We start from the raw sequence: 24,738 nt of genomic DNA on the forward strand, positions 1-24,738 counted from the left end.
TTTTCTTATATTCTGATCAACCTGTCGATAGTATGGGCTTGACCTTTCAAAGACATTTACCTAACGGCCTCAGTAAAACTGTTTTACTCATTAATGGTATTTGACTTACCGATCACCACCCTCTCCCCATCCGCTGCCTTCATTTTTAGGGGGAGGATGTCAACAGACCGTTCTGCATCCCTTTTTAAACTTCTTGGCATAATATGATAATGATTAAGTGAGCTAATATCAAATCATACTTTCACTGCCGTGGGAGCAAATGTCTCATCACTTCTGGAGGTGGATGTTTAATTATTCTAGGAAATTTGCTTAAATTACAATGAGTTGATTTCTTACTACTTTGGAATACATTTCACTTTCAAGAAAAGATGAAGAGTTATTTCTCAATATTGTTACATTCTATATAGATATCCTTTATCAAAATGACTTTATGATTTATGTTTAATCATTCATATCATTAATGTAATCATTCATTACTTATTCTTTGCAATGTTTTTTTCTGTTTGGAAGTTAAATCGAATGGAATTTGAACGAGAACGAGGCAACACTAGTTGCATGCTATTGAAGTATTTCGTGTTCTCGGGAATGTTCTCGTTCTATATCTTATAGGACGAGTCCATCCCAAGAAAAAGTTGATTTGAATAAAATAGAAAAATCCAACGAGCATAACACTGAAAATTTCATCAAAATCAGATGTAAAATAAGAAAGTTATGACATTCTTTAATTTCGCTTAATTTCACAAAACAGTTATATGTACATCCTGGTCGGAATGCAAACGAGAAGACTGATGAAATCATCCACTCACTATTTCTTTTATATTTTATTTTATGGAATATGATTTTTTTTTAAGTGGAACAAAGATAAATTTCTCCCTGAACATGTGGAATTAGCATTTATTTTAGTAGTATATATGGTTCAGTAAGATTGGCCCTAGTCAAAACTGTAACAAAAAAAAAGAAATATTGTCTAATTCAAACAAAAGAAAAGTTGTATGGGAGACATCATCGACTGTCTCATTTGCCTCTCACTGAGTTATGCATAAAACTGTTTTGTGAAAGATAAGCGAATCTTTAAAATGTCAAAACTGTCTTATTTTACATCCGATTTTCATGAAACTTTGAATATCATCTAGTTTGATTTCTCTCTTTTTATTCAAATTAACATTTTTTTTTCCTGAGCTTGACTTGACATTTAAGTAGGCCCCGTCTGTTTGATGTACTGGCATGACTAGACGTCGGTAGGTAAATGGAAATGGTGACTGTTTACACCTGGGTGCAGTTGTACTTTTCAATGTCACAGACATAACGTGCACGTCTGATATGTAAGTGAGCCTTTCTCTATCTGCAAACCTTGACGTAATTGTGGATCATGGCACATTTCTAGGTCATAACAGTCAAAATGTTTCCCCCCAAGATGGGGTTCGTTGTTGATGAACAGCGCTTCGAAAGAAACTTTGTTCTTGACACACTTCACCGATATTAAAACAGATGTGATCCATCTGGGTGACCGCGATGGTAATGGTATCTCTCAAGCCATCGCTGGCATCCTACCCATCCATCTTACCACCTGTAGCCCTTAACGTCGAGATGCGTCAGATTCAAACTTAATGATCGTCAAAGATCAACCTTATAAATGTCCATGCATTACCACCCGCACATGACCCATTAACCCCGATACGTCGACTGTCACATGGACGTTTGTAATGGTCACACTGCCAACTAACGAACGATGAAGGAGTTTTCGGCCAAACGTCTGGCATCCTTTACCATGTGCAGAGGATGGCGAATTGTTGATCCAATTTTCTCAAGGACATGAATTTCACGTTCCTGTACTGGCCACCACAAAGCCTTCTACCATGCATCTTGTGTAGTTCGTGCATGGATTCTGTTAACTTCAGTCGTCAGCTGTACACTGTTGAATTCCCAGAGTTCGTTTGTGATGCGTTTGTTGAATTCATCATAGGTCGTTCATTGGCTGATCATGTAAAGAGGAGAGAGAACAAAGAAAATAAAAACATGTGCTATAATCTTGATGAAGGATTTGTGTTCTAGTAATTAATCAAAATCATATTCCTCTATTATTTTGTTGTAATGATATCTATTAAAAATATGAATATTCAGACTATTCCTTCGTTGATGGCATTCGATTTGTGAAATTTAAAACATCAGATTCATGAACAAATTATTTACCATATTGGTTAGCTAATCAAATCGACTTGCACATTATACAAGGTAGTGTATGATCGACACTTATTCAAAGAACCCCTGATAAAAGATCCATCCGTCACCACGAATAATGATTTGGAATAGCACGGAGAAGGGTGGCAATATAGGTACACGATAGGTACAGATCATTGTCCCATTCGGAGCAACGTTTGGCATTTTTTTTTTATTGTGCCGGAATGGAGGTACACGAAAAGGGTTTAACCTTGAAGACGCAAACTTGCACTGTCTTATCACAAGGGTATAATGTGCGCATATGCTTCTTTAAAATATGTAAATGTGCCTTTAGACCTTGGCCTTCATCAGGTCTACCCATCCTTACGTCGAGATGATTTTAATAACATAAAATTTATAAACTGTTTAATATTGAGAATCCGAAATGAGCATGGTAGTCTATGTATGTGTTAAATTCAGTAAATAGCCACTCTGAATGGCGTAAAATGTCAAGAAATAATGGTTGAAACCAATTTTTTGAGTGTTGACAGTTATTTCGATTAATCTCAACCGCAGGAAAAGACTTTTCGGATGACTATACTGATTGAATAATAACGGAGCTTCTCGCAGACACTTTGTCAAATTTACAATACTTGACATAGAAGAGGAGTTTCGCCCATGTAGCGTCACAAATTGAAAAGCGTTTGAATTAAAAAAATTTTAATTATTTTATGGATTTTGTTTGCCGAAATCTCCGTAAAGGATTTTTATATGCTCTGATCTTATCGTTGTCTCCGTAACACAATTAGGGTTATTCGTTAATCGTTGCATGCGTATTTTGCGCAGTACACTGACTCGGATCCAATCAGAACTCTTCTTTCAAATTAGCGAATAAACCTTTGTGCTACGGGACCCAGCATGGACCCCTCCTTTAAAGGTCAAGTCCACCCCAACAAAAACTTGATTTACATATATTAAAGAGAAAAATTCAACAAGCATAACACTGAAAAATTTCATCAAAATCGGATGTAAAATAAGAAAGTTATGACATTTTAAAGTTTCTCTTCATTCACAAAACAGTTATTATGCACATCTCGGTCGGTATGCAAATGAGGGAATGATGACATCACTCACTCACTTTTGTATTTTATTATATGAAATATGAAATATTTTTTATTTTCTCGTCATTGTCATGTGAAATGAAGCTTCATTCCTCCCTAAACACAAGGAATTCCATTATTTTAACATTTTGTGCTCCAGGCAGGGAGATCCTAATAGTCAAATACGAAAAATTGAAATATTGGATAATTCAAACAATAAAAAGCATAAGAAATAGTGAGTGAGTGACATCATCGACTCTCTCATTTGGATGAAACTGGCTCGTTCATATAACTACTTTGTCAAAAATAAGCGAAACTTTGAAACGTCATAACTTTCTTATTTTACATCCGATATTGATGAAATTTTCAGCATTGTGCTTGTCTAATTTTTCTCTATTGATTCAAATCCACATTTTTCAGAGGTGGACTTGACCTCTAATATAAAGGTAACTTGTAGAAATACCCTTTCCAAAGACCAAGCCACACGTGAGAGATACGCCCAGGAGAATGGAGCCAAGAAGGAGGCCGAGGAGAAGTGTGTGTAGCTTCCGTCGTGCCATGTTGAAACTGGACTCGGCAGAATTCTGGTTGTAGCCCTAAATCCCAAAATCAAACAGAAAACATCAAACAAGCACAAAGATTAACAAATAGAAATGGCTATTTAATTGCACGTGGTACCCTGCCACTTCGGATGATTAAACGCGTGTCAAGACGGTGGTCTGCATGATGTGATCAAAAGGATCAAAGATGTTCAACCACATGTTGGGCTTATATGGACTTCATGATGATTTAGAGCTGACCAGAATTGGATATTTGTGGGATGCTTGATTTCTTGAGATACCGTCTTGTACAAACATCATTAAATACAAACGCACAACACGCGTTTTGTTTTATCCACATATTTTTTCACATGAATTCAAACGTCTACACACACCCACACTGTCACCCTCCACACGCACACCTCAAACCATCATCCATCTACCAATACACCTACCCTGTGGCACTTCTTTCACGCGTACCGGCACGCGTACTACCCTCTCAAACCTGCATCCATCATGCCACTCAGCCTCACTCTCACCCTCTTCTCACGCACACCCTCATGACACACACCCACACTCTTGCCTTCTTCTCACGCACACCCTCATGACACACACCCACACTCTTGCCCTCTCACGCACACCCTCATGACACACCCACACTCTCGCCCTCCTCTCTCACACACACCCTCATGACACACACCCACACTCTCGCCCTCCTCTCACGCACTCCCTCATGACACACACCCACACTCTCGCCCTTGAGCCTCTCACGCACACCCTCGATCATGACACACACTGTCGCCCTACTCTCACGCACTAGCTCCCTCATGACACACACCCACACTGTCGCCCTCCTCTCACGCACTCCCTCATGACACACACTCACACATCCACCCCCTCATGACACACACCCACATTCTCGCCCTCCTCTCACGCACTCCATCATGCCACACCCTCGCCCTCCTCTCACGCACTCCTAGCTCATGACACACACCCACACTCTCGCCCTCTTCTCATGCACACCCTCATGACACACAAACACCCTCTTGCCCTCCTCTCATGCACGCACACCCTCATGACACACTTTCACACACCCTCCATTCCCTCATGGCACACACCCGTGTTGCCTTCACCCTCTCACACCAAATGGCACACTTCCACAGTAGTTGTCGCCCTCATTTAACCTTTTCCCACTCCCAGTATGCCACGTACCAACACTGTTGCCCTCCCTCTTAAATCCACACCCTACATTTCAGGTACCCACACTTTTGCACTCGATCCCTGGCATGCGCAGTCTCATTCCAACACCCCCATGTCGCCCTCTATCGCCCTCCCTCAAAACACACACCATTTACATCCACACCCTGCAATGCACACACACACTGTCGTCCTTTTCCTCTCTTTCAAACACACACATCTCGCACACTCATACCATCATGTCACACATCCACAATTTTACCCTCCCTCAAACACACACACATCTCGTACACCTACACCATAATGTCGCACATCCACACTATCGTCTTCCCTCTCACTCACTTTCTCGCACACCCGGGGGGACCACTTACATGGAGTGGATACCATCCCCCCCCCCCCCGGGTCTCACACCCAAAATGTCACACATTTGATTCACAATGTATCCTTGCTCATTATTCTAAATGCAAACCGTCTTACCTCCGGTCTTGTATCCGGTTCCAGGGCATATTTCGATGTCGTGTGTGAAGATGGGTCATAAGGAAATACCTTGAAGCAATAAAACAAAGTGAAAAGAGGCAAGTATTAAATTGTGCTCGATCCCCCATTTTGATGGAACAAAACCTGTCTACGGGCACCACCTGTCTACAATATGCAAGGAATGTGTGAACCTGTTAATGTAAATGCCTCCTACCTCCAATAGTCATTTTTGTCTCACCTGCATAGCAGAGTGATACCATAAGAGTGAGACTATAGGCGCCGCTTTTCCGACGGCGACGGCGGCGTCAACATCAAATCATCAAGTTTTTGAAATGACATCATAACTTAGAAAGTATATGGACCTAGTTCATTTAACTTGGCCATAAGGTTAATCAAGTATTACTGAACATCCTATTCGAGTTTCATGTCACATGGCCAAGGTCAAAGGTCATTTAGGTTCAATGAACTTAGACCATGTTGGAGGAATTAACATCAAAATCTTAACCTGAGGTTAAGTTTTTGAAATGACGTCATAACTTAGATAGTATATGGACCTAGTTCATGAAACTTGGACATAAGGTTAATCAGGTATCACTGAACATCCTGCACGAGTTTTATGTCACATGACTAAGGTCAAAGGTCATTTAGGGTCAATAAACTTTGGCCGAATTGGGGGTATCTGTTGAATTCCCAATATAACTTTGATTGTTTATGGATCAGATTCATGAAACTTGGACATAAGGTTAATCAAGTATCACTGAACATCCTGCACGAGTTTTATGTCACATGACTAAAGTCAAAGGTCATTTAGGGTCAATAAACTTTGGCCGAATTGGGGGTATCTGTTGAATTACCATCATAACTTTGAAAGTTTATAGATCTGATTCATGAAACTTGGACATAAGAGTAATCAAGTATCACTGAACATCCTGTGCGAGTTTCAGGTCTCATGATTAAGGTCAAAGGTAATTTAGGGTCAATGAACTTTGGCCGAATTGGGTGTATCTGTTGAATTACCATCATAACTTTGAAAGTTTATAGGTCTAGTTCATAAAAAGTGGACATAATAGTAACCATGTATCACTGAAAATCTTGTGCGAGTTAGAGTAGTTTTCAAAGTCAGCACTGCTGCTATATTGAGCTCCGTGATGCTGGTGAGACGGCCAGAGGCATTCCACTCGTTTCTCTTTTCATTTCAATGGCCGTTTAATACTAAGGTTTTACTCTATTGCTTTCATTTAGACCTGCATGGACGTATTTTATGTTCTATCATAGTGATTCCAGGTTGAAATGTTTGAGAGCAAAGTGCTTATGCTTATATCTTTATGCAGTCACATTTTCCATACGGCGTCCGCACCACGAGTCGAAAACGGGCGTTCTTACTTTTTTGGACCAGTTTTCCTCCGTATGTCGCTCGTATTGATATCCGTAAAATGGCTGCGCTTTTTAATAAGTTATTATACGATTGCCAATATCTCCATGAAATGAAAAGCAAATTGAGTTGAAGTAATTTAACTATCTTTTAACGTCACTTATTTCAGAATAGTATTAATAATCATTCCTTTAAGTGAAAGAAATATTGAACATTGCAGTGTAGGCTAGGTTACCTTTCGGGGTGGGAGGTTATGGCCGATTGGTTTGTCTTCACGTTATGTTTTGTATATATATATTCCTGTTTATAATTGATATTTATGTGTTTTTCTTAATTATTAGTTCCATTCGGTATACCAGCAGCACCATGAATTAATGCTGCTGAATGCTAGCCTTCCGGTGTTACTTCGTTAATTTTACATGCATCATTTTATTTGTAATGTTACTTGTTGTGAATGGAAAGACATTTTAAAAAAATGTACTTTCTCGGCAAACTCACTAAACTTACTCTTTTGGAATCGGGAATCTTTCCTTTTAGTGTATCTGGATCCACGCTTCCTTTCATTGGACTGCTCGTTCCACGTGATTCTTTCGTCATCGTGACTATGAGCAATGCCAGCCCAGAGAAAAATATCACTCACAATATTCAAGTTTCCTAATTCCATGGAAGTTTCATCACTCTGTGTAGAAATAAGATGTGAAGAATATCAATTCCCATTAAACTTATAATACAGTGAATGTTGTAGACTCTTCATATTCAGTTGGTGTTTCTCTTTAAGTGAATCAAAGCTTGCTATACCCCATCCCCCCCCCCAAAAAAAAGGGGGGCTACCTGAAGTCGTGTGCACACCTTAAATAATTTCCGGACAAAAAATAAAATACCTCTTCCTTCTATCAGATGACTCATTTTTTTTAATTTTTGAATATTTAAAAAAAATAAAGACCCCCCCGTTACCTAATTGTCCGCCTCGAGGCATCGCGATTAGAATGGGGACGTCCTGCTTGTATGGTGTCCTCAGATGGTTAAACTCAAAACTGTCTCAGGCGTAGGATACAAACCCACACACACCCTCATACACAGACCTAGTACATGCACACGCACATACGAATAAAGATTATAAAAAGAAGTTTGGTCATATGAAATGATTGTATGTATGCTAATGTCACATCTGATGAACATAATTATAATATCCACATACAACAAGCCATAATGTGTTACAGACGAATTAGCAGAATAACCATTTTGGGGGGGGGCACACCTTTTAAGAATAATAAAAATATCATGAATATTATGAATTCATCATATGAATTGGAATACCGTCGTTGATAAAATCATCATTCTTATAACAATAATCATTTTACAATACTAACAGCCAGTGAACCGATTCATGAATATGTGACAAGATTTAACAGACACCCTCATCCCACACACACCACCCAGAAAGCTTCAAACACGCTCGCACACACATAATCTCTTGAAATTCAACTGAAACGAAAATATATCATAATTAATTGATGGATTAAATCACAGAAAGCGATAATGCACAAGAATGTCTGTTTTACTCTGCAGACGTTTGAAGACCACATACCTGTAGAGAGTATAAATGCAATATAGAATACCATCTTTTCCACACAGGAGAAGGTTGATGTATGATGATTAATGCTGATCATTGTGAAATTATTGTAAATAATGCGTGCACACGCCAACGAATGGATAATTCGCCTTTCAAATAATACCGACCAAGCGTAACTCTGTCCATCGTGGCGAGCCTGAGTATATCGCAGCAATTATGGTATGCATACGTTAAATAGGCACAGTAACCATGGGTACCGAAGTAAACAATTTATTGTATACCTCGCCTCGTTCAAGGGCACGTATCGCGTATAAGTCAATAAGGTCCATGACACATTGGAGTTTGGAATTAGAATGCTTTATTTGAAGGTGAGAATATTTTAATGAATTAAACAGCAAAAGAGAATGAGAATTTCTATGGTTTCGATAAACATCGATCTGGGTTTTGTTGTATTATTTCTCTAAAGTAAAAGGACCATTATTTAAATTGAAAAAAACTCAACTATTGTGAAATGAAGATTTTGCAAGTTGCGCCATTTTTTCTTAATTAAATAATATAGAATATGGGTATTGTAGAATGGAATTAAAACTCTTTTCAATTTGCCTTTCCTTCTATCCCCTTCCTTTTCTCGTTTTCACTACTTGAAAATCGCAAGCACCCCCCCCCCCCCTCCCTTCATATTGCACCGTCCAACTGTGAAAAATATTCTTCTTGAATTTTTATCATTTTTATGGTGACCCAAATGGTAAATTGCCAGTTCGTATCTTGCCAACTCGTCCACTCGTCACATGCATGGTCTACATTCATTTAGTATGCCATTACGTCCATCAACATTTCGTCTAACAACCATTTGGTCAAATCACCACTTCGTCTATGACCATTCCGTCTCGTAACCAGTTGGTCTAATATCAATTTTATTTTCATCCATTTCGCCAAAATAACACTTAGCACAATTAGACGAAATGGTATATGGACTAAATAGCTATTGAACCAACTGGTTAATAGACGAAATGATGAGTGGACGAGATGGCAATGAGAAAATATGGATAGTAGACGAACTGAAAGTAGACCAAATGCAAGCAGACGAGTAGGTAATTGGACGAAGTGGCATTGGATCAACTGAAAAAAAACACCCAAAGTACTTTCGGTCACCCCTTAAATAGATATTTCTTGTGGTGCATTCACCTCGGGGAAACCGACTCCAGAGCACCTGCAAAGGTTAGCGATTAATTGCTAAATGAAATGGCCTATTAAGTTCATCGTTGCATGCACATTCTGCTCACTAGACTAAGAACCAATAGGAACTGTTCTTTCAAATTAGTAATTAATCGCTGACCTTTTTTACGGATCCCTTGTGGCATATAAATGAAATGTAGGCATATTTTACGCAATGTCAAGTGACATACCACCGGTCGGTCTTGAATAGTTTCGCTGTTGTGTGAATTGTTAGTGAGAGGTGCCTGTTCATTACTCTTAACGCCGGTGACCATGGTCGTACACAGCAGGGGACATGTAGTCTCCCTTCTCCCCCTTATATTCAGGAAAAAATGGAAACTTACATTTAAAAAAAAATCACAAAATTTATATGCGCAGGAAATCTCCAAATTCTACTTTTGAAAATGCAAGAGCGGCCTCTTGATAAGTTCGGTCGCTTCACTCCCTCTCAATCTAGTTTCATCGAAATAAAAGTATGCGTTTGGCACCCACCCCCCCCCCCCCCCCCCGGGAGGAAAATGGGTGTGCGGGTCCGAACAGTGGTATTTTCTTAATAACGCTAAAATGGGCCACCTCCATATGATCTCTACGTTATGTTAAGCACTTTATTCTTTATATGGAAATAAAAGGAAATAAATACAATTACAATTCTTTTTAATTTGTTTAGTGCCAGCTGGCCATAACGGCACGTTCCTTTTTTTTTTTCTGGTATTTGATATGTATGGCCATGCTCAAAATTCCTTCAAGTCTGTCAGGTTTTAATCATTTTGCTAATCCGAAGAATTGGCGTTGATTTAGGCCCTTCCCTCGAAGGTTTCGGCAATTTATCGCCAGTCTAATTCCAAACTGTATATACACTACGTCGTATAGCATAGCCTTATGTCAAGCAATCTTCAATAAGTCGTCTGACGATGTTATAATATTCCTCACTTCTCTTGCTCATATCGTTAAATTTCGTATTAATATTTATTTTCCAATGTTTTTCCATTTCATCATGATAAATACTAATTAACAACATTGCCTTTTCCTGTTTCCTTACATAGCTCATAGGCTGTATCTTCCTATTTCATGTATTTGCCATTAATATTTTGCTCACTTATATAGAAGAATTGTGACTACGATCAATGGCTATGTTTGTACGCCATTAGATTAGCGCCAACTTTGGTTAGGGTGGCGCCAATTCCTATTCAAGGGGAACCTTACCCAAAGTGAGAGAAAATATTCATGAAAATTGACGAAAATACATCGAATAATAAGAGTAATGACGTAGAGCTTTTTCTTGTTTATTGCGTCACATGCGAGTAGTTTTCCTGTACAGTCTATATATTGACGGTATATTTATTCCATTCACATCCCATGAACACGCCTTTCAGATAGTTCATCAGTGAATATTCTATAGCTTTTAGAATCTTCTTTGAAATAATATAAACGATATGTTGATATATTATGCAATCATTTTTTTCATTTTTTCTTCCAATTGAACAATAACGCCCTAGATCTATCCTTGATATACACCTCTTCCTTCTTTCTTCCCTTCTCTGCATCGTTTTCATATTTCCACTAATTATTATCACTACTTGAAATATCATATGGGGGCATTCGCCCCTTCCAACACCCCCCCCCCCCCCCTCCCTCCCTCTTCCACCATCTTGTGGTGTCGCTATGGCTACGCGCTGCTTGTAAACGTGCCATTTGAGTTTGGCCCTCAGTAGTGTCAGAGATTGAGAGGTGGTCAATGTGAATATTCAAAAAAAAAATTGTTTTGTTTTTGTTATTATTATTTTTTTTTTGGGGGGGGGTATATGCCCCTTGCCACACGGTCAAGACCGGTTAGATAAATGCGTGGATTTACAAATTGTTTTGGGATTTTGGGCCTGTTTCATTAAGAGTTACGACTTCTGCAGTGGCGTACCTATGATTTTCCACGGGGGGGGGCAAAACAGTCCGCCAAAAAAATATTGACAAGCAAACAAAAAAAAGTCTTCAATCACAAATAAAGGAGTTCGTACCAGAGAAAAATTGACAGGTCATCAAGCTCGTCGGGGGGGGGGCAATAAAGGTCTTCATGCTCGTCAGGGGCAAAACAGGGCTTTCAAGCACGTCAGGGGGCAGGGATACGTCCTTTGCATGGGTTGTGGCTCGTCTGGGGGGGCAGTCTGCCCCCCCCCCCCCTCCCCGTAGGTACGCTAGTGGACTTCTGTATAAACTTCGCCATTATAGCAATTATTACGGCCAATCACAATCCTTAGATCAAGATGGAGGGGAAGCCATGGATGTAGGCCTACCCGTCGTTGAGGGAACAAGGTAAAGTGAATTATTTATATTGTTCTCGCCCCTTAGAATAGACAATGACAATAATTAAAATAGCAACAACAACAACAGTATTAATACAATAATAATAATGACGATAATTATAACAATGATAATTATAATCAAAACAATAATCATAATTATGATGATAAGGATAATAGTGATAATAATGATAAAAAGATAATGATATTAATAATAATCAAATTAATTGATAGTCCTATAATAGTAATGATGATATAAATAATTATAAAAATAATAATAAATTGAATTTATTTAGAAAAATTAGTAAAAAATAAATGAAATCACAGGTGCTGCTCTTAATCCAAGTGTGGTGAATAGGAAACAAAATCCCCGAATGCTCGAGTGCCCTATCAAAGTAGCCATGCTAAAGCCGGGGTAATAGCCCTCCCACCTGTCGGTTGACTGCTCTATTTGATTTATTTGTTTAATTCGATTTGTGCTTTGTATAATTTACACATTTAAACAAATCATGCAAAGAGACTTTCAAAAGAAAAAGAAATAAATCTTTACCTATAATATAAGAGGACCATTATTGATTTGAATATGTATCTGTTTTAGGTTTATATTATTAGTAGTAGTAGTAGTAGTAGCAGTAGTAGTGGTAGTAGTAGTAGTAGTAGTAGTGGTGGTGGTGGTGGTGGTGGTGGTAATAGTAGTAGTAGTGGTAGTAGTAGTTGTATAGTAGTACAAATAGTAGTAGTAGTAGTAGTAGTAGTAGTAGTAGTAGTAGTAGTAGTAGTAGTAGTAGTAGTAGAAGTAGTAGAAGTAGTAGTAGTAGTAGTAGTAGTAGTAGTAGTAGTAGTAGTAGTAGGAGTATAGTAGTAGTAGTAGTAGTAGTAGTAGTAGTAGTAGTAGTAGTAGTAGTAGTAGTAGTAGTAGTAGTAGTAGTAGTAGTAGTGGTGGTAATAGAAGTAGTAGTGGTGGTGGTGGTAATAGTAGTAGTAGTAGTGGTAGTAGTAGTGGTGGTGGTGGTGGTGGTAATAGAAGTAGTATTGGCAGTAGTATAGTAGTAGAAATAGTAGTAGTAGCAGTACGAGTAGAAGTAGTAATAGAAGTAGTAGTAGTAGTAGTAGTAGTAGTAGTAGTAGTAGTAATTATAGTAGATGAAAGTATATATAATAAACATTGGCGCGCATGATTATGCCATCTCTTACATGTCCCATTGGCATATAAACATCGCACGATCAATTTACTTTGAGATGGCGCCAACCTTGTGATTTTATTTCAATCTCATGAAAATTATAAGCCGCTTATTACTTTTATAACATGTTTAAGCACTTTGCGTAGTTAATGTCGTACATTATGTTCTCCCACGTGCGACATTATGAAACTATGGAAATGTCGCATGTTTTGTCCGTTCTTTCGTTTTAGTAGAACAAGTACGAAGTTGATCGCTACGATTGCAGCAAAAAGGGGGTCAAAGTTCCATAGATAGTGAGTTAATTTTGGATTTTCAATTAAAAGGCAGGACTTTTGACTTGCAAGACATCACATCAAAAAGAATATATGATATTCTTGTAAGTATGAAATCGGATATACCCCAAGCATTTAAAAAACTTGAGGAAAAATATAATTTAACAAACAAGGATATATCTGATATTTTTCTAAGACCACGAAAATCGACTCTGAACAGCAGACTCAGAGAATTTCAATTTAAAATATTACACAATATACTATACACAAAAAAATATTTATATTTATTTAAAATGACAACAGATGATTTATGTTCATTCTGCAGTAAAGAAGAAGAAACATATGATCATATATTATTTTCATGTGATAAAATAAAAACTATATGGATAGAATGTCGGAACATGCTTCAACTCCCTATCATTACAAATATAGATAAAAAAGGTGTACACGTAGGCGTGGAAGGGTCAACTAAAGGAGAGGCTCAATTATTAAATCACATAATAATCCTCATAAAGTATATGATTTTAAAAAATAGTAGAAACACAAAAGATCCACCGACCCTTAACCATATCAAGGAAAAAATACAAGAAGATAGACTTGAAGAAAGAAAACTAGCTGAACAGAGAGGTCTATTAACAAATCATTTCAGAAAATGGGACAAGTTTATTTTCTAGGGATGCTGAGGCTAAGAAAGTTCAACCATACAGTTAGACTGAAATGGAGGGTAGGGTTGAGGGGAGGGAAGCAGGTCGCGCTTCCTGGGCTTGGATGGGATGTGGGGGGAGGGCAGTTGGGATAGGAGGGCTTTACTTTGTTTTACTCATTCAGTTCAATTGCGTCACTATGAATTATTTTGTTATAACTATTTTGTTCCTGATGACGCGAATGTTATATTCTGTATTTTTTTTGTACAATTCTTTTTTGTATTATGAATAATTATTTATTTGACTTTGTGAACAATGTTTTGTTAATTTACTATTGTATGTATGATTTTGAACTGAATGTTTTAATAAATACTACTTCAAAACAAAAAAAAATATGCGTGGTGTTCTTTTATTACGCAAAGGCCTAATCTGATGAGAGCTTTAACGCCTTTATAACACAATTAACATGATTAAGTTTAGTTAATCTACATGTACACCATTCTTTTTCAAGTTTGTATTCTTGTTTAGATAAAATGAAACTTAGGATGCGATAGCGAAAGACATCTGTGGATATACTATCATAAACGACCTGTTGATATATAACCCATTTTTTATGGAATGTCGTGGAAATTTCTGGATAATACGTGTATCTATGTATTAAATCAAGGAAAGTGCTATAAATATGAATAAATCAGTTATTAGTATTGAATCCGTTAAACCGTAAAACGGCCAAATTCTAAATTTCACGAGGAACCATTAGATGAAAACATGACTGTTGTAAAAATCGAATGTGAGAATAAATGCTCAAGGTGTTATTCACATTTATTCTCTTTCCCGAAAATTAAGACATGAGTTAAAAGGATATAGTCACATAATGGCAGTTATATAGAGTTACTCCGCTTTTCAGGAAATTTAAAAGGGAATTTTTTTTAAGGCAAGCAAAATTTTCGATATTTCAGGGGCAAATTAGCGTCGCTGAAACATGGGTTTTGGACCTCATTTAACCAACAGTTTAATATAGGCAGACCCTGTGTTTCGAAATCTTGTGACTATATTACCTACACTGTTAAAAAAAAGACTGTACAAAAAGCAATAACAGAATCATTATGTAAATTCACAAAACAGAAATTTTCTACAATTTAACAGAACAGGTCTGTTTAAAAGGGGGAAAATTAAGCGTGTTTTATTAAAGGAAATGCATATCAATTCCCTGTGAGATTACGCAATCTGGTAAGATTACAGGTATTCTCGAGACTCTGATGTGGGAACTTCTTTGTTTTAAGGATAGATTTTCTAACAGTATAACATCATTGAACTACCACCTCCAAACGCCTTTACTCCCTCCCCTCTCTTTCTCCCTCTTAATCCACACTTCCTATCTTAATTCATCCTTGTTTCTGCCTCCGCCTCTCTCCCTCATACATCGCCATCCTTCTCAACACCCACCCCCTCCCCCCATTCCTGATCTTTATCTCTGCCTCTCTCTCTCTCTCTCCTTTTTCAGTATCTCTTGTCTTTCTCTTCCCGTTGTCTTCTTCTCTTATTACCTCTATCCATGTTTCATATTTTGTCAATGGACAAATAGGATTTAAGTAAAACGAATCTTTCATTATCTGTCGCTGCCTCTTATCTTCACAAATCACATACCTTTTTTAGTTTAGTTTTCACATACATGTATATGTTTCCCCAGATTTTATTTTCCTCCACACAATTATTTGATTAGTTCCCTTCGCTGCTCGTCTCTCAATGTTGTAAATCGTACATTCAAATAAACGGTCTCATGACAATCTGAATCTCAAGTTTCACAAATGTATTTTTTCTCAAATTATACATAAAACAATATAAGTTTAGTATGCTGACTTGCTTATTGACTGACTTTGTCTTTGCCAGTGCTTATTACAAATCATACATTGCATTTCTTCTCAATACGTTTAGGGCCAGTCTTGGAAATTAAGATTTGATGTGGAATATGATGGATTCGTAGAACGGCGGGATTACTGTCAATTGCCATAGGCTTGCTGTATTGATGCAGCATCTGAAACGAAATGAAATGAGGGGAGAATAATTATCGATACACTTTAAGAGAAAAAAATATTTACATAATAAGCCTACGAAACCAGAAATCCTTCCTAGAATATGTTTCAAACTAAAGTTGTTTTTTTTTTTTGGTGAAATTACTTACGAATCTACGAGCAACTGAATGGTGGAATAAAGTGCATTTCTGAATTATGTTTAGTCGCATTAATAGCTGAAATTGAAATGCATGTAAGCAATTAGGCGGGTATAATGTATAGTATAGAGTGTCCAATTCAACCTTCCATGAAATTAAGTTGAATGAACGGCGGATTTTAAGCATTATTGGCAGACTACAGTATGCAAAACGTGTGGGTAAAATCTTCGTCGAACATCGTCTAGTAAATTCCTGTGCTCCCAAAGATTCGCAATCTGAAGGATTACTCCCGGCTGAAAAACAAAGCTATGACATCCTAAATTTTTGCATTATTTTAGAGAAAAATTTTATGCTTTACTTTAAAAATCAATAACCTCGTGTCTGTTATATTTTGATGACCATGAAAGTCCAGCACAACTCATTATTTTCCTCTAGGACTGTGGACAAATGACATATTTTGTCAGATCAGAAACTGACGAAATCGCGGTTAAGGATCACCAAATGTTGACAAAGACCTCCCACCTGTTCATTGTGATTTGACTTGCATTTTCAATAGATTTACTGCGTTCCTGAATTCGTTCTGCGACGCGGTACAACAACTCTCTAATAAAGCTCCAGTTGCACCAACGAAACTGACTCCAAACCGACCGATAATTGCATTACATGGTTGGAAAAAAAACGTGCTTTCGTCGATCTGAATGCGGTCGCGTCTATAATTATGACCCCATTTACACAATGGGTCGGTTTCATAGAATCGGCCTCAAGCCGCCTCAAAAATCGCGAAAGTGTGTTTACACGTAGCATAACACTCGCCTTCACGCCGCCTCGAAGGCGAACTCAAACCACCTCAAGAGGTGGAAAAATCAAGGCGGCGTCAGTCCTCTTGTGTGACGACACATAGGCCTACGTTCAAGGTAGCTATTAGACAAGAAAAATTAATCGGCCTCGGCCACAAAAATTGGCCAACCGCCCTTGTGATCGATTCATGTCAAGACTATTTTCTTAAATACTTACTTGCGCTTGTTTTAGTCAATAAGGTGAGGTTGGTCCTTGGTCCATTTAGACTGGTGTTCCCATATTCTTTGGGACGCAGTTGATGTAACGTCTTCTGTTGTTTCGCCTGTATTTGCGGTCACACACGCAGCTATCACCACGAGCGTTCTTACAATCTGTACATAGAGAATTTATAATTTATAATAATGAATGTAATGAGATTTCCTAACTATGATTTCTAAAGCTTGATATCATATCCAGACCAACTTGATGAATGTTTTTGTTCATTTCATTATTGAAATATGCCAAAAACCCTGTAATAATATGTAGGCCTACCGGAAAACAACGAGTTGTTGGAATAATGAGCCAAAACATTGAGAGGGCAAACACAGTGTATTGGGAAAATTTGTTTAAAAAAAAGTAATAAGCGCACACAAATGAAGACATTCTTATACGAAAAGCTTATTCTGCGATGAATTCATACAATTTATTTATTTAGAAAATATTCTCATAATTAACTCTTCATTTTTTCTCTCTTTTTTCTTGGTCGAGGAACTTTTCGGGGCTTATCCCCAAGCCCCCCCCCACTCCATCTATTATATGTACGTGCGATAAAATGCTACTCTTAAACTATGGCACTCGAGATAACTATCACAAAAACAGATAATCCATGTATATACATTACCCTCTAATTTTATTTGTATCGAAAACCTAAAACATTTGTGAGAAGAAGGCAATTGTTTTGCTACTCGTTGACATAATAACTGCGGCATGACTGTATCGCGCAGTGATCTCAGTGCTGTTCATTTAGATGGGCCTGTATTACAAGACTTATGTGCTCAGAATAATACATTATGGGTCAGTAGTTGAGGACCTGAGGTGGTGCTATTAAATACGTCTCCTGGTTCATAATTTATGTACTTTAAAAATCCCGGGAACACTTACATTGACGAGTGGATACCATGCGCAACCCCCCCCCCCAAAAAAAAAAAAAAAAACACGTACAAATGATGTATTTTTCAAGATTGGGCACGTTACATATAAGAGTGTCAAAAACAATAAAATAATTTTAAAAAAAGGGGTATCTATTTCGCTTGGATAGCTACGTGTTTAGGAACAAATTTGTAAGGGTAAAAACACAACAAAAATAAAGGATGTACAATTGTACATTTTACCACCACAGACAACACTATACGCGACTAAGAATCATACTTGCGCGAGGTGTGGGAGGTGGGGCCGTACCGAAATCCAATTACGTAGGTACCGTAAAGGTAAAACCGACGTCCGTGACATGTAACAATGAAAATATCGCTGTACTTGTTTAAGGGTTCATTTCATGGAATGCTTGCCAAGGGTATCGTTTTGTTTCCAATACGTGTTACAGGAGGGTTTCACGCGCCAATACTTGTTAAGGGATGCATTTTTAGAATATGGAAAAATACTTGTTTATAGGGTGTTGCGGATCCCATGTTCGCGCATGGTACCACTCGTCAATGGAAGTGCCCCCCCCCCCCGGGTTAAAATCAACTTACATTTGAATCGTCCCCTCTTCACCATGGGTTCACCCTCGTACAACATGGCTTCAAGGAGGTCGCTGTCATCCATCGAACGTTTGTCCATGAGGTCGAAGAGCTCGTTATCCTCCTCGAGGGCGGCGACGGAAGCGACGACGAGGGCGAAGGCGAGGCAAACGTAGAAGAACTTCATGTTGGGGATTTATGTGGTCTGATGATAAATATTCATGAATGAAAACACAATACCAGGAAAATAAAACAATGGCTCAAAACAGGAAAGAATAGAAATGATGGACTTTTTCTAGAATGGACATGTCACACCCACACAGCACAAATGATGGATGATGCAAAAATATTCATCATTTTTTTGGATTTCCTTCTTGGATTAACTGTTTAATGTGTTTACTAATCATACAGAATAATCATCTCACAAAAAAGTACAGTGCCCAATTAAACCATTCTTCTCAATATATTAGCCAGAGGCAATGATTACCTCATTTTCCCCCTGGTCCATGTTATGGGGTACGAGACACCCTCTTCGATAGGTACCTGAACAAAATCGGTAAATCGAAGGGGGGCAAGGCAACGCACCCCTCCCCCCGTCCTAGATCACCGTAAATGACTGTATAGCATCTCAATCCAGCCAGCATTAAAACATTTGATAAAAACGAACTAATTAATATTAAAGATAAAACTGATTATCAGTCATAAAAAATATCATCACTCTTTCTTTAAAAGAAAAGATTAAAGCAAGGATCATATTCAAATAACATTTGCCTATTTTTCAAATGTTTAAGTTGGCGTACATCTCATCCTCCAACAGTCCTTCATTATTATTTCCTATAAACCTTCAGCAATGAGCACAATATTCATAGCCATATAGCACTTACCACTTAAATTCGCATTTAAATAAAACTGAGAAAAGAAATTGCTACATACACTCAACAATCTTAAAGAAATAAATATTGGAGAAAAAAATGATATAAAAAGAAAAAAATATATAATTTATAATGCACAATAATGATATATATAAAAAAAATATCTTATACGAATAAACAGAAAACTGACGGCATAAGTATGGTTACTATTATCAAAAGAAGCCTACCCATTGGGTTTTTAATACTGATGAAATGTCACGTAGTTTACAGATCGAATGGACATTTTATTTCTTCAACACTACAATACGACAATCACATGTTCTGGTCTAGGCACTCGTGTCGTACCCGTATTTCAAATTCGGGTTTTATAAAGCTCTGGTCTAAAGACGTAGCTTAACTATGAATACAAAATTGTGACACCTATCGTTATACCGTGGAGATTCGATTTATAGCTCATCTGTTACTCAGATTATTCATAAATGTCTGTAAATATTAGCTGAATTATTTTTCTTCCCCATTGAAGCAGGATGAAAGAGCAGACCTAATATACCGACATTATATTAACATGTGAGAAACACACATAACAACATTTTGAAATTTTCGGCTTTCCATAACCTTAATACAAAGTTTGGCCATTGCCTAAGTTCAACAAGACTTTAGTATACGATGAATAGACACGATCAAGGACTTAAACACTATATTTCGGCCTTAAGAATTGTTTCGTAAGTGTCAGCTGGCGTATGCTATAATGATGAATGAAAAATGTTATTGGAATCGAATCACATGCAGTCTTATTTCTCACTAAAAATTATATATAACAAACGAGAAAAGGAAGATTATTCAACTCACCCTTGAATTGCTGCTCTGTTCAAGTGTTTCTCCACCGGAATTGATGGCACCAACGTCGAATTGTCTTCCCTTTTATACATTTTTCCTCGATCTAATTTCTGCGAGGCGGGAATAAAGTTGAATTAAAACTTATGAATGGAACCAAATTGTCTGTCAACATAAACGTATTACAGGTAGTCAAGTACGAGGATGCACGCTCGAACGAACGCGAGGAAAAGATAATGATGGGGAAGGAATAATGAATTAAAAGATTATTAAAATGTCAGCACTGGTTATTGTAAAATCATTAAGGATACGTTTTCAGAGAAGGCGCGGTTACGAAAAAGGCGCCATGCGACGGGGTTCTGTCATAGATATTGTATAATCATAGTTGAACAAGATTATATCGTTTCCGGTAGCTGCAGATTGACACAAACTTGAGTTAATTAGCCTTAACCAAAGCCTAATGATACCAAACATTATAAGGAAAATAAAGCGAGACCATCGTAATAAAGCTAAGGGATGTAATATTAGTTATCGCCGTTATTCTTTCATTCTTTTCTCTTGTATTATTATTTATCAAAATGGTTGTCGACATTTTATTTTTCAAAGTTTCAGCATTTCATTTCAAGTCTAGGTTAAAAAATAAAACACCAGTGCAATGAACAGGGATGTGATGAGATGCATGGGTCGATACACCTTTCGATTTTGGTGGTCAGATAAACAGAATACAGATTGCAATGTGTCACGCCTGGCTAGTTACAACGGTCACTCGGACAAACGGCGATGACCATTACTAATAATACTTGACCTTATATAAGACGGTTCATCCTATTTATCTATTAACACCTCCCCCTTACATGCCTTATGTCGCATTTATCGTGATGTGTATTCTCAGCCTGCCATTTGTAGCTCCATCCAAACCTTAGCTATTTAGCTATTATATATAAAAATATATGTGTGTGGGTGTGAGTTTTAAAAACAGAGAAATCAAGGAAAATTTCATTAAAATAACGAAGTTATGACACATTGAAACTTCGCGTATTTTTTTTGTAAAATAGATTTATGCATATTCTTCTTGAATGCTCTAAGAGCAAAATATTATTTGCTCATTTCGTATTTTATTTTTTAAGAAATTATATTAATTCACATTTCTAGCTTAATAAACGGAAAATGTTGGACTGGCAACTGATTTAACGCATTAGATATTCATTGCTGCAACTTATTTTAGTATAAGGGAGACATACCATACACCCATGTATGAAAATATAAAATAATTGTGATTTCATGTAATAACATGACAAAGGGGAAGATGGGTGTGACTAATCACTCCACCTAATTAATATTCATGACGACGTACATACACCTAGGGAACTTTCCATATTAAAAAAATTGTGTCCGACAAGTTGACAGATCTGGGGTCCTGTGCAGAAAGAATTGCGTTTAAATCCAAGTAAAAAAAAAAAAATCTTAAGTCCCAAATGCGCGCTGTTGATTGGTTGAAAATCAAGTTACGCGTGATTTTTAGAGTTGCGATTGATTGCAACTCTTTCTTCAACGGGATCCTGACAACCTTCCTTTAGGATAACTTCTTCTATGGTAACTGTCCGATAGAGTTGGACTTATCGGATAAAAATCCCACTTTCCACTTGCTAGATGTTGCAAAATATTGTAATGCTACAACTTCTTCATATTTTTTCAGATTTCGAAGATTTTTTTTATCATTTTGCTCGTTCTCGATTCAGATATAATAAGTTTCGGCCCGCAGTACCTCTATATAAGATTTAATGTAAGCAACGGTAAATGTAAGCACAGCCTCAGCAACATGGAAAGATACTTCTAGAAACTATTTAGAGAAAAAAATATGATTCCTCATGTTTCTTGGACATTGATAAACCGTATGATCTTGGGGCTCTTTGTAATACCAACTTATAAACCATCGCTTGACTTATAACAAAATAATGCTTGTGCCATTAAAGATCCAAGAAGATTCACCATCATCAATTAAAGAAGAGGAGCGAAAGAGACGTAGGCAGATTTGCTTCAAAATAAAGTAGTTAGTTACTGTGCCTTATGTGATTTTCGTGCCTACTATGAACTTTTGTTTCTTAAACTAAATGTGCTTGATATGCAAGGTACAAGACACAAACCAGGCATTTCATTTTGTCTTCGGAAACATGATGATTACAAAGAAATTCGTTTTCCTAAGGTATAATTATAGTAAGATAATAGACATGTATGAACAAAACAAAGAAACAAATCATTTGCTCAGGTAATTGTTTCTCAAAATTAAGATACTTGATATACAAGGTACACCTTATTTTATTTTTATGCCCACTCTGAACATTTGTTTCTCAAACTGAAAATACTTGATATACAAGATACAAGATATTTTGTTTTGTCTTCGGAAACATGATGACAACAAAGAAATTTGTTTTCCACTGGTATGATTAGTAAGATGATAGACATGCATGAACAGAACAAAAAAAAAAGAAACAGATACTTTACTCAGGTAATTGTTTCTCAAATTTAAAATACTTGATATGCATGATATAAGATACCTTATTTGGTTTTCATGCCCACTCGGAACTTTTGTTTCTCAAACCGAAAATACCTGATATACAAAATGTTTTATTTTGTCTTCGGAAACATGATGATTACTCACTGGTATAATTATAGTAAGATAATATACATACATGAACAAAAACAAGCATCAATCAGATACAATAAAACATTTACATGCAGGAAATATTCTTTATAAATTTTCCCATAGGATTAATTCCCTTCAGACTCGTTAACACATCACTGCCTGAAAATATTCGACCGTTATAGAATAATGAGATCCATAATTGCAGTACTTGTCGTAGAAAGAATGTCCTATTTCCGAATGTACGAACAATTAAGTTTCGTTTACTTTCACGCATAATAATGCACCCTTTATTTGTAATACACTTCTTCATAGAAACCCCGAACGAGTAATGCCAGGGCTTATATTTAAAGGAAATTAAAGTCAAATCTGTTAACACATGCCTAATCCCTAGTCATGTACTTTTCATAGAACAGTTTACTCTCTCCTTACTTATATTCATAATCAGAATACATTTTGTAAAATTCACTCACTTCGTATTGTTTTATGATTACTTATCTTCAAAATTGTCTATTGTAAAATGTTAAATTGTGGTCTGGAGAACAGCCTTGTCAAGTTAATTTTTTTACCATAGCTTTTACCAAATTCCAAATAATTACTTTTCGTTGTATGTGAATTCAATGCAAATATATTGTTTATGTCAATTTGTATATTTTATTCAATGGAATGAACAAATCTTGAAAAGGAGACTCCTGTGAAATAGTGCCTCGGTCAATTATCGACATTTAATGGTCTATTGATTTTTAGTGCACAATGCTAATTGGACATGTAAATCACCATGATGGCAGTACAGCTGGGGTGTTTAGATGGTCCGTGCGGAGTTGTAGGTGAGGCAACGACCGCAATGTCTGATAACCATTTTTGACATCTTATCAGCTTATACGAAATGCATTTTATCCATATGGGTTATATAATCTTTATTGGATAATAATTGCTTATTTTGTTTTGAATAGCTGCGGGGGGGAGGTTTCTCATGAAACAGATAAAACATACTCTCGCTCCCCCTCTCCCCCCCCCCCCCCCCCCTTCTCCCCTGTCGCCCCTTTCCCATTTATTTCCCACATTCCTTATCTTTCTCTCCTATCTGTGCTGTAGTACGAATTATTATTATTATATTACATGTATATTATTAAGTGCTATATACTGGTATATTGTTATTGTCTTTTCAATCTACATGTCTTGTATTCGATGAAGCGGAATTCATTTTCTAGGGGGGGGGGGGGGGTTCAATGGTAGTGTCGATCGACATATACACTTTAAAACACAGAGTAGAATTTTCCCCAACATTGACTAGAAAGGGAATATTCATGTTTGCTTCGGCTGGGTTTATTTTTCTTACCCCATATTGGGCTATTCTAACGCAACATTGCGTAGAATTTACACAATATTTGGAATATTTTTACCCAACCAACATGCATGCTCAATATTGGGTAAAACTTTTTTATAGTGTACATATTAACGCTGGACAATTAATGTTATGAACATGAGAGGGATATGACCGCTTCGGGATTCACCTACTATCTGTTAGACATCGTTCATTCGAGATAAACAAACTCAACAACATGGCCCGAAAGTTACGACGAAGATATACATGTAGGCGGTAAATTCAACTTTCCTACTCAAACAGATTTCATCATCTCATCAATCTCTTTGACTTCTTGAATATCCCCTCTAAATTTGATGACTAGAC

General features: G+C 37.0%; 1 protein-coding gene and 1 long non-coding RNA gene across 2 annotated transcripts; both read right to left on the reverse strand.

The window, feature by feature from the left end:
- Positions 1 to 1,478: 1,478 nt before the first annotated feature.
- LOC121412723 lies at positions 1,479 to 8,616 on the reverse strand. The gene is made up of 5 exons (XM_041605495.1): positions 8,431 to 8,616; positions 7,350 to 7,521; positions 5,471 to 5,539; positions 3,721 to 3,853; positions 1,479 to 1,975 (listed from the first exon to the last, which is right to left on the reverse strand). Exons 2-5 carry the CDS (start codon positions 7,437 to 7,439, stop codon positions 1,902 to 1,904), a joined length of 366 nt encoding a protein of 121 aa, XP_041461429.1. The 5' UTR covers positions 7,440 to 7,521; positions 8,431 to 8,616; the 3' UTR covers positions 1,479 to 1,901.
- A 7,332-nt stretch (positions 8,617 to 15,948) lies between these two features.
- On the reverse strand, positions 15,949 to 20,509 carry LOC121412724. The gene is made up of 4 exons (XR_005969658.1): positions 20,423 to 20,509; positions 18,714 to 18,906; positions 17,203 to 17,357; positions 15,949 to 16,053 (listed from the first exon to the last, which is right to left on the reverse strand). It is a non-coding gene; the product is annotated as an uncharacterized LOC121412724 (long non-coding RNA).
- Positions 20,510 to 24,738: the final 4,229 nt, after the last annotated feature.

Source organism: Lytechinus variegatus, chromosome 4, assembly GCF_018143015.1.
Source record: "Lytechinus variegatus isolate NC3 chromosome 4, Lvar_3.0, whole genome shotgun sequence".
Classification (NCBI taxonomy): domain Eukaryota; kingdom Metazoa; phylum Echinodermata; class Echinoidea; order Temnopleuroida; family Toxopneustidae; genus Lytechinus; species Lytechinus variegatus.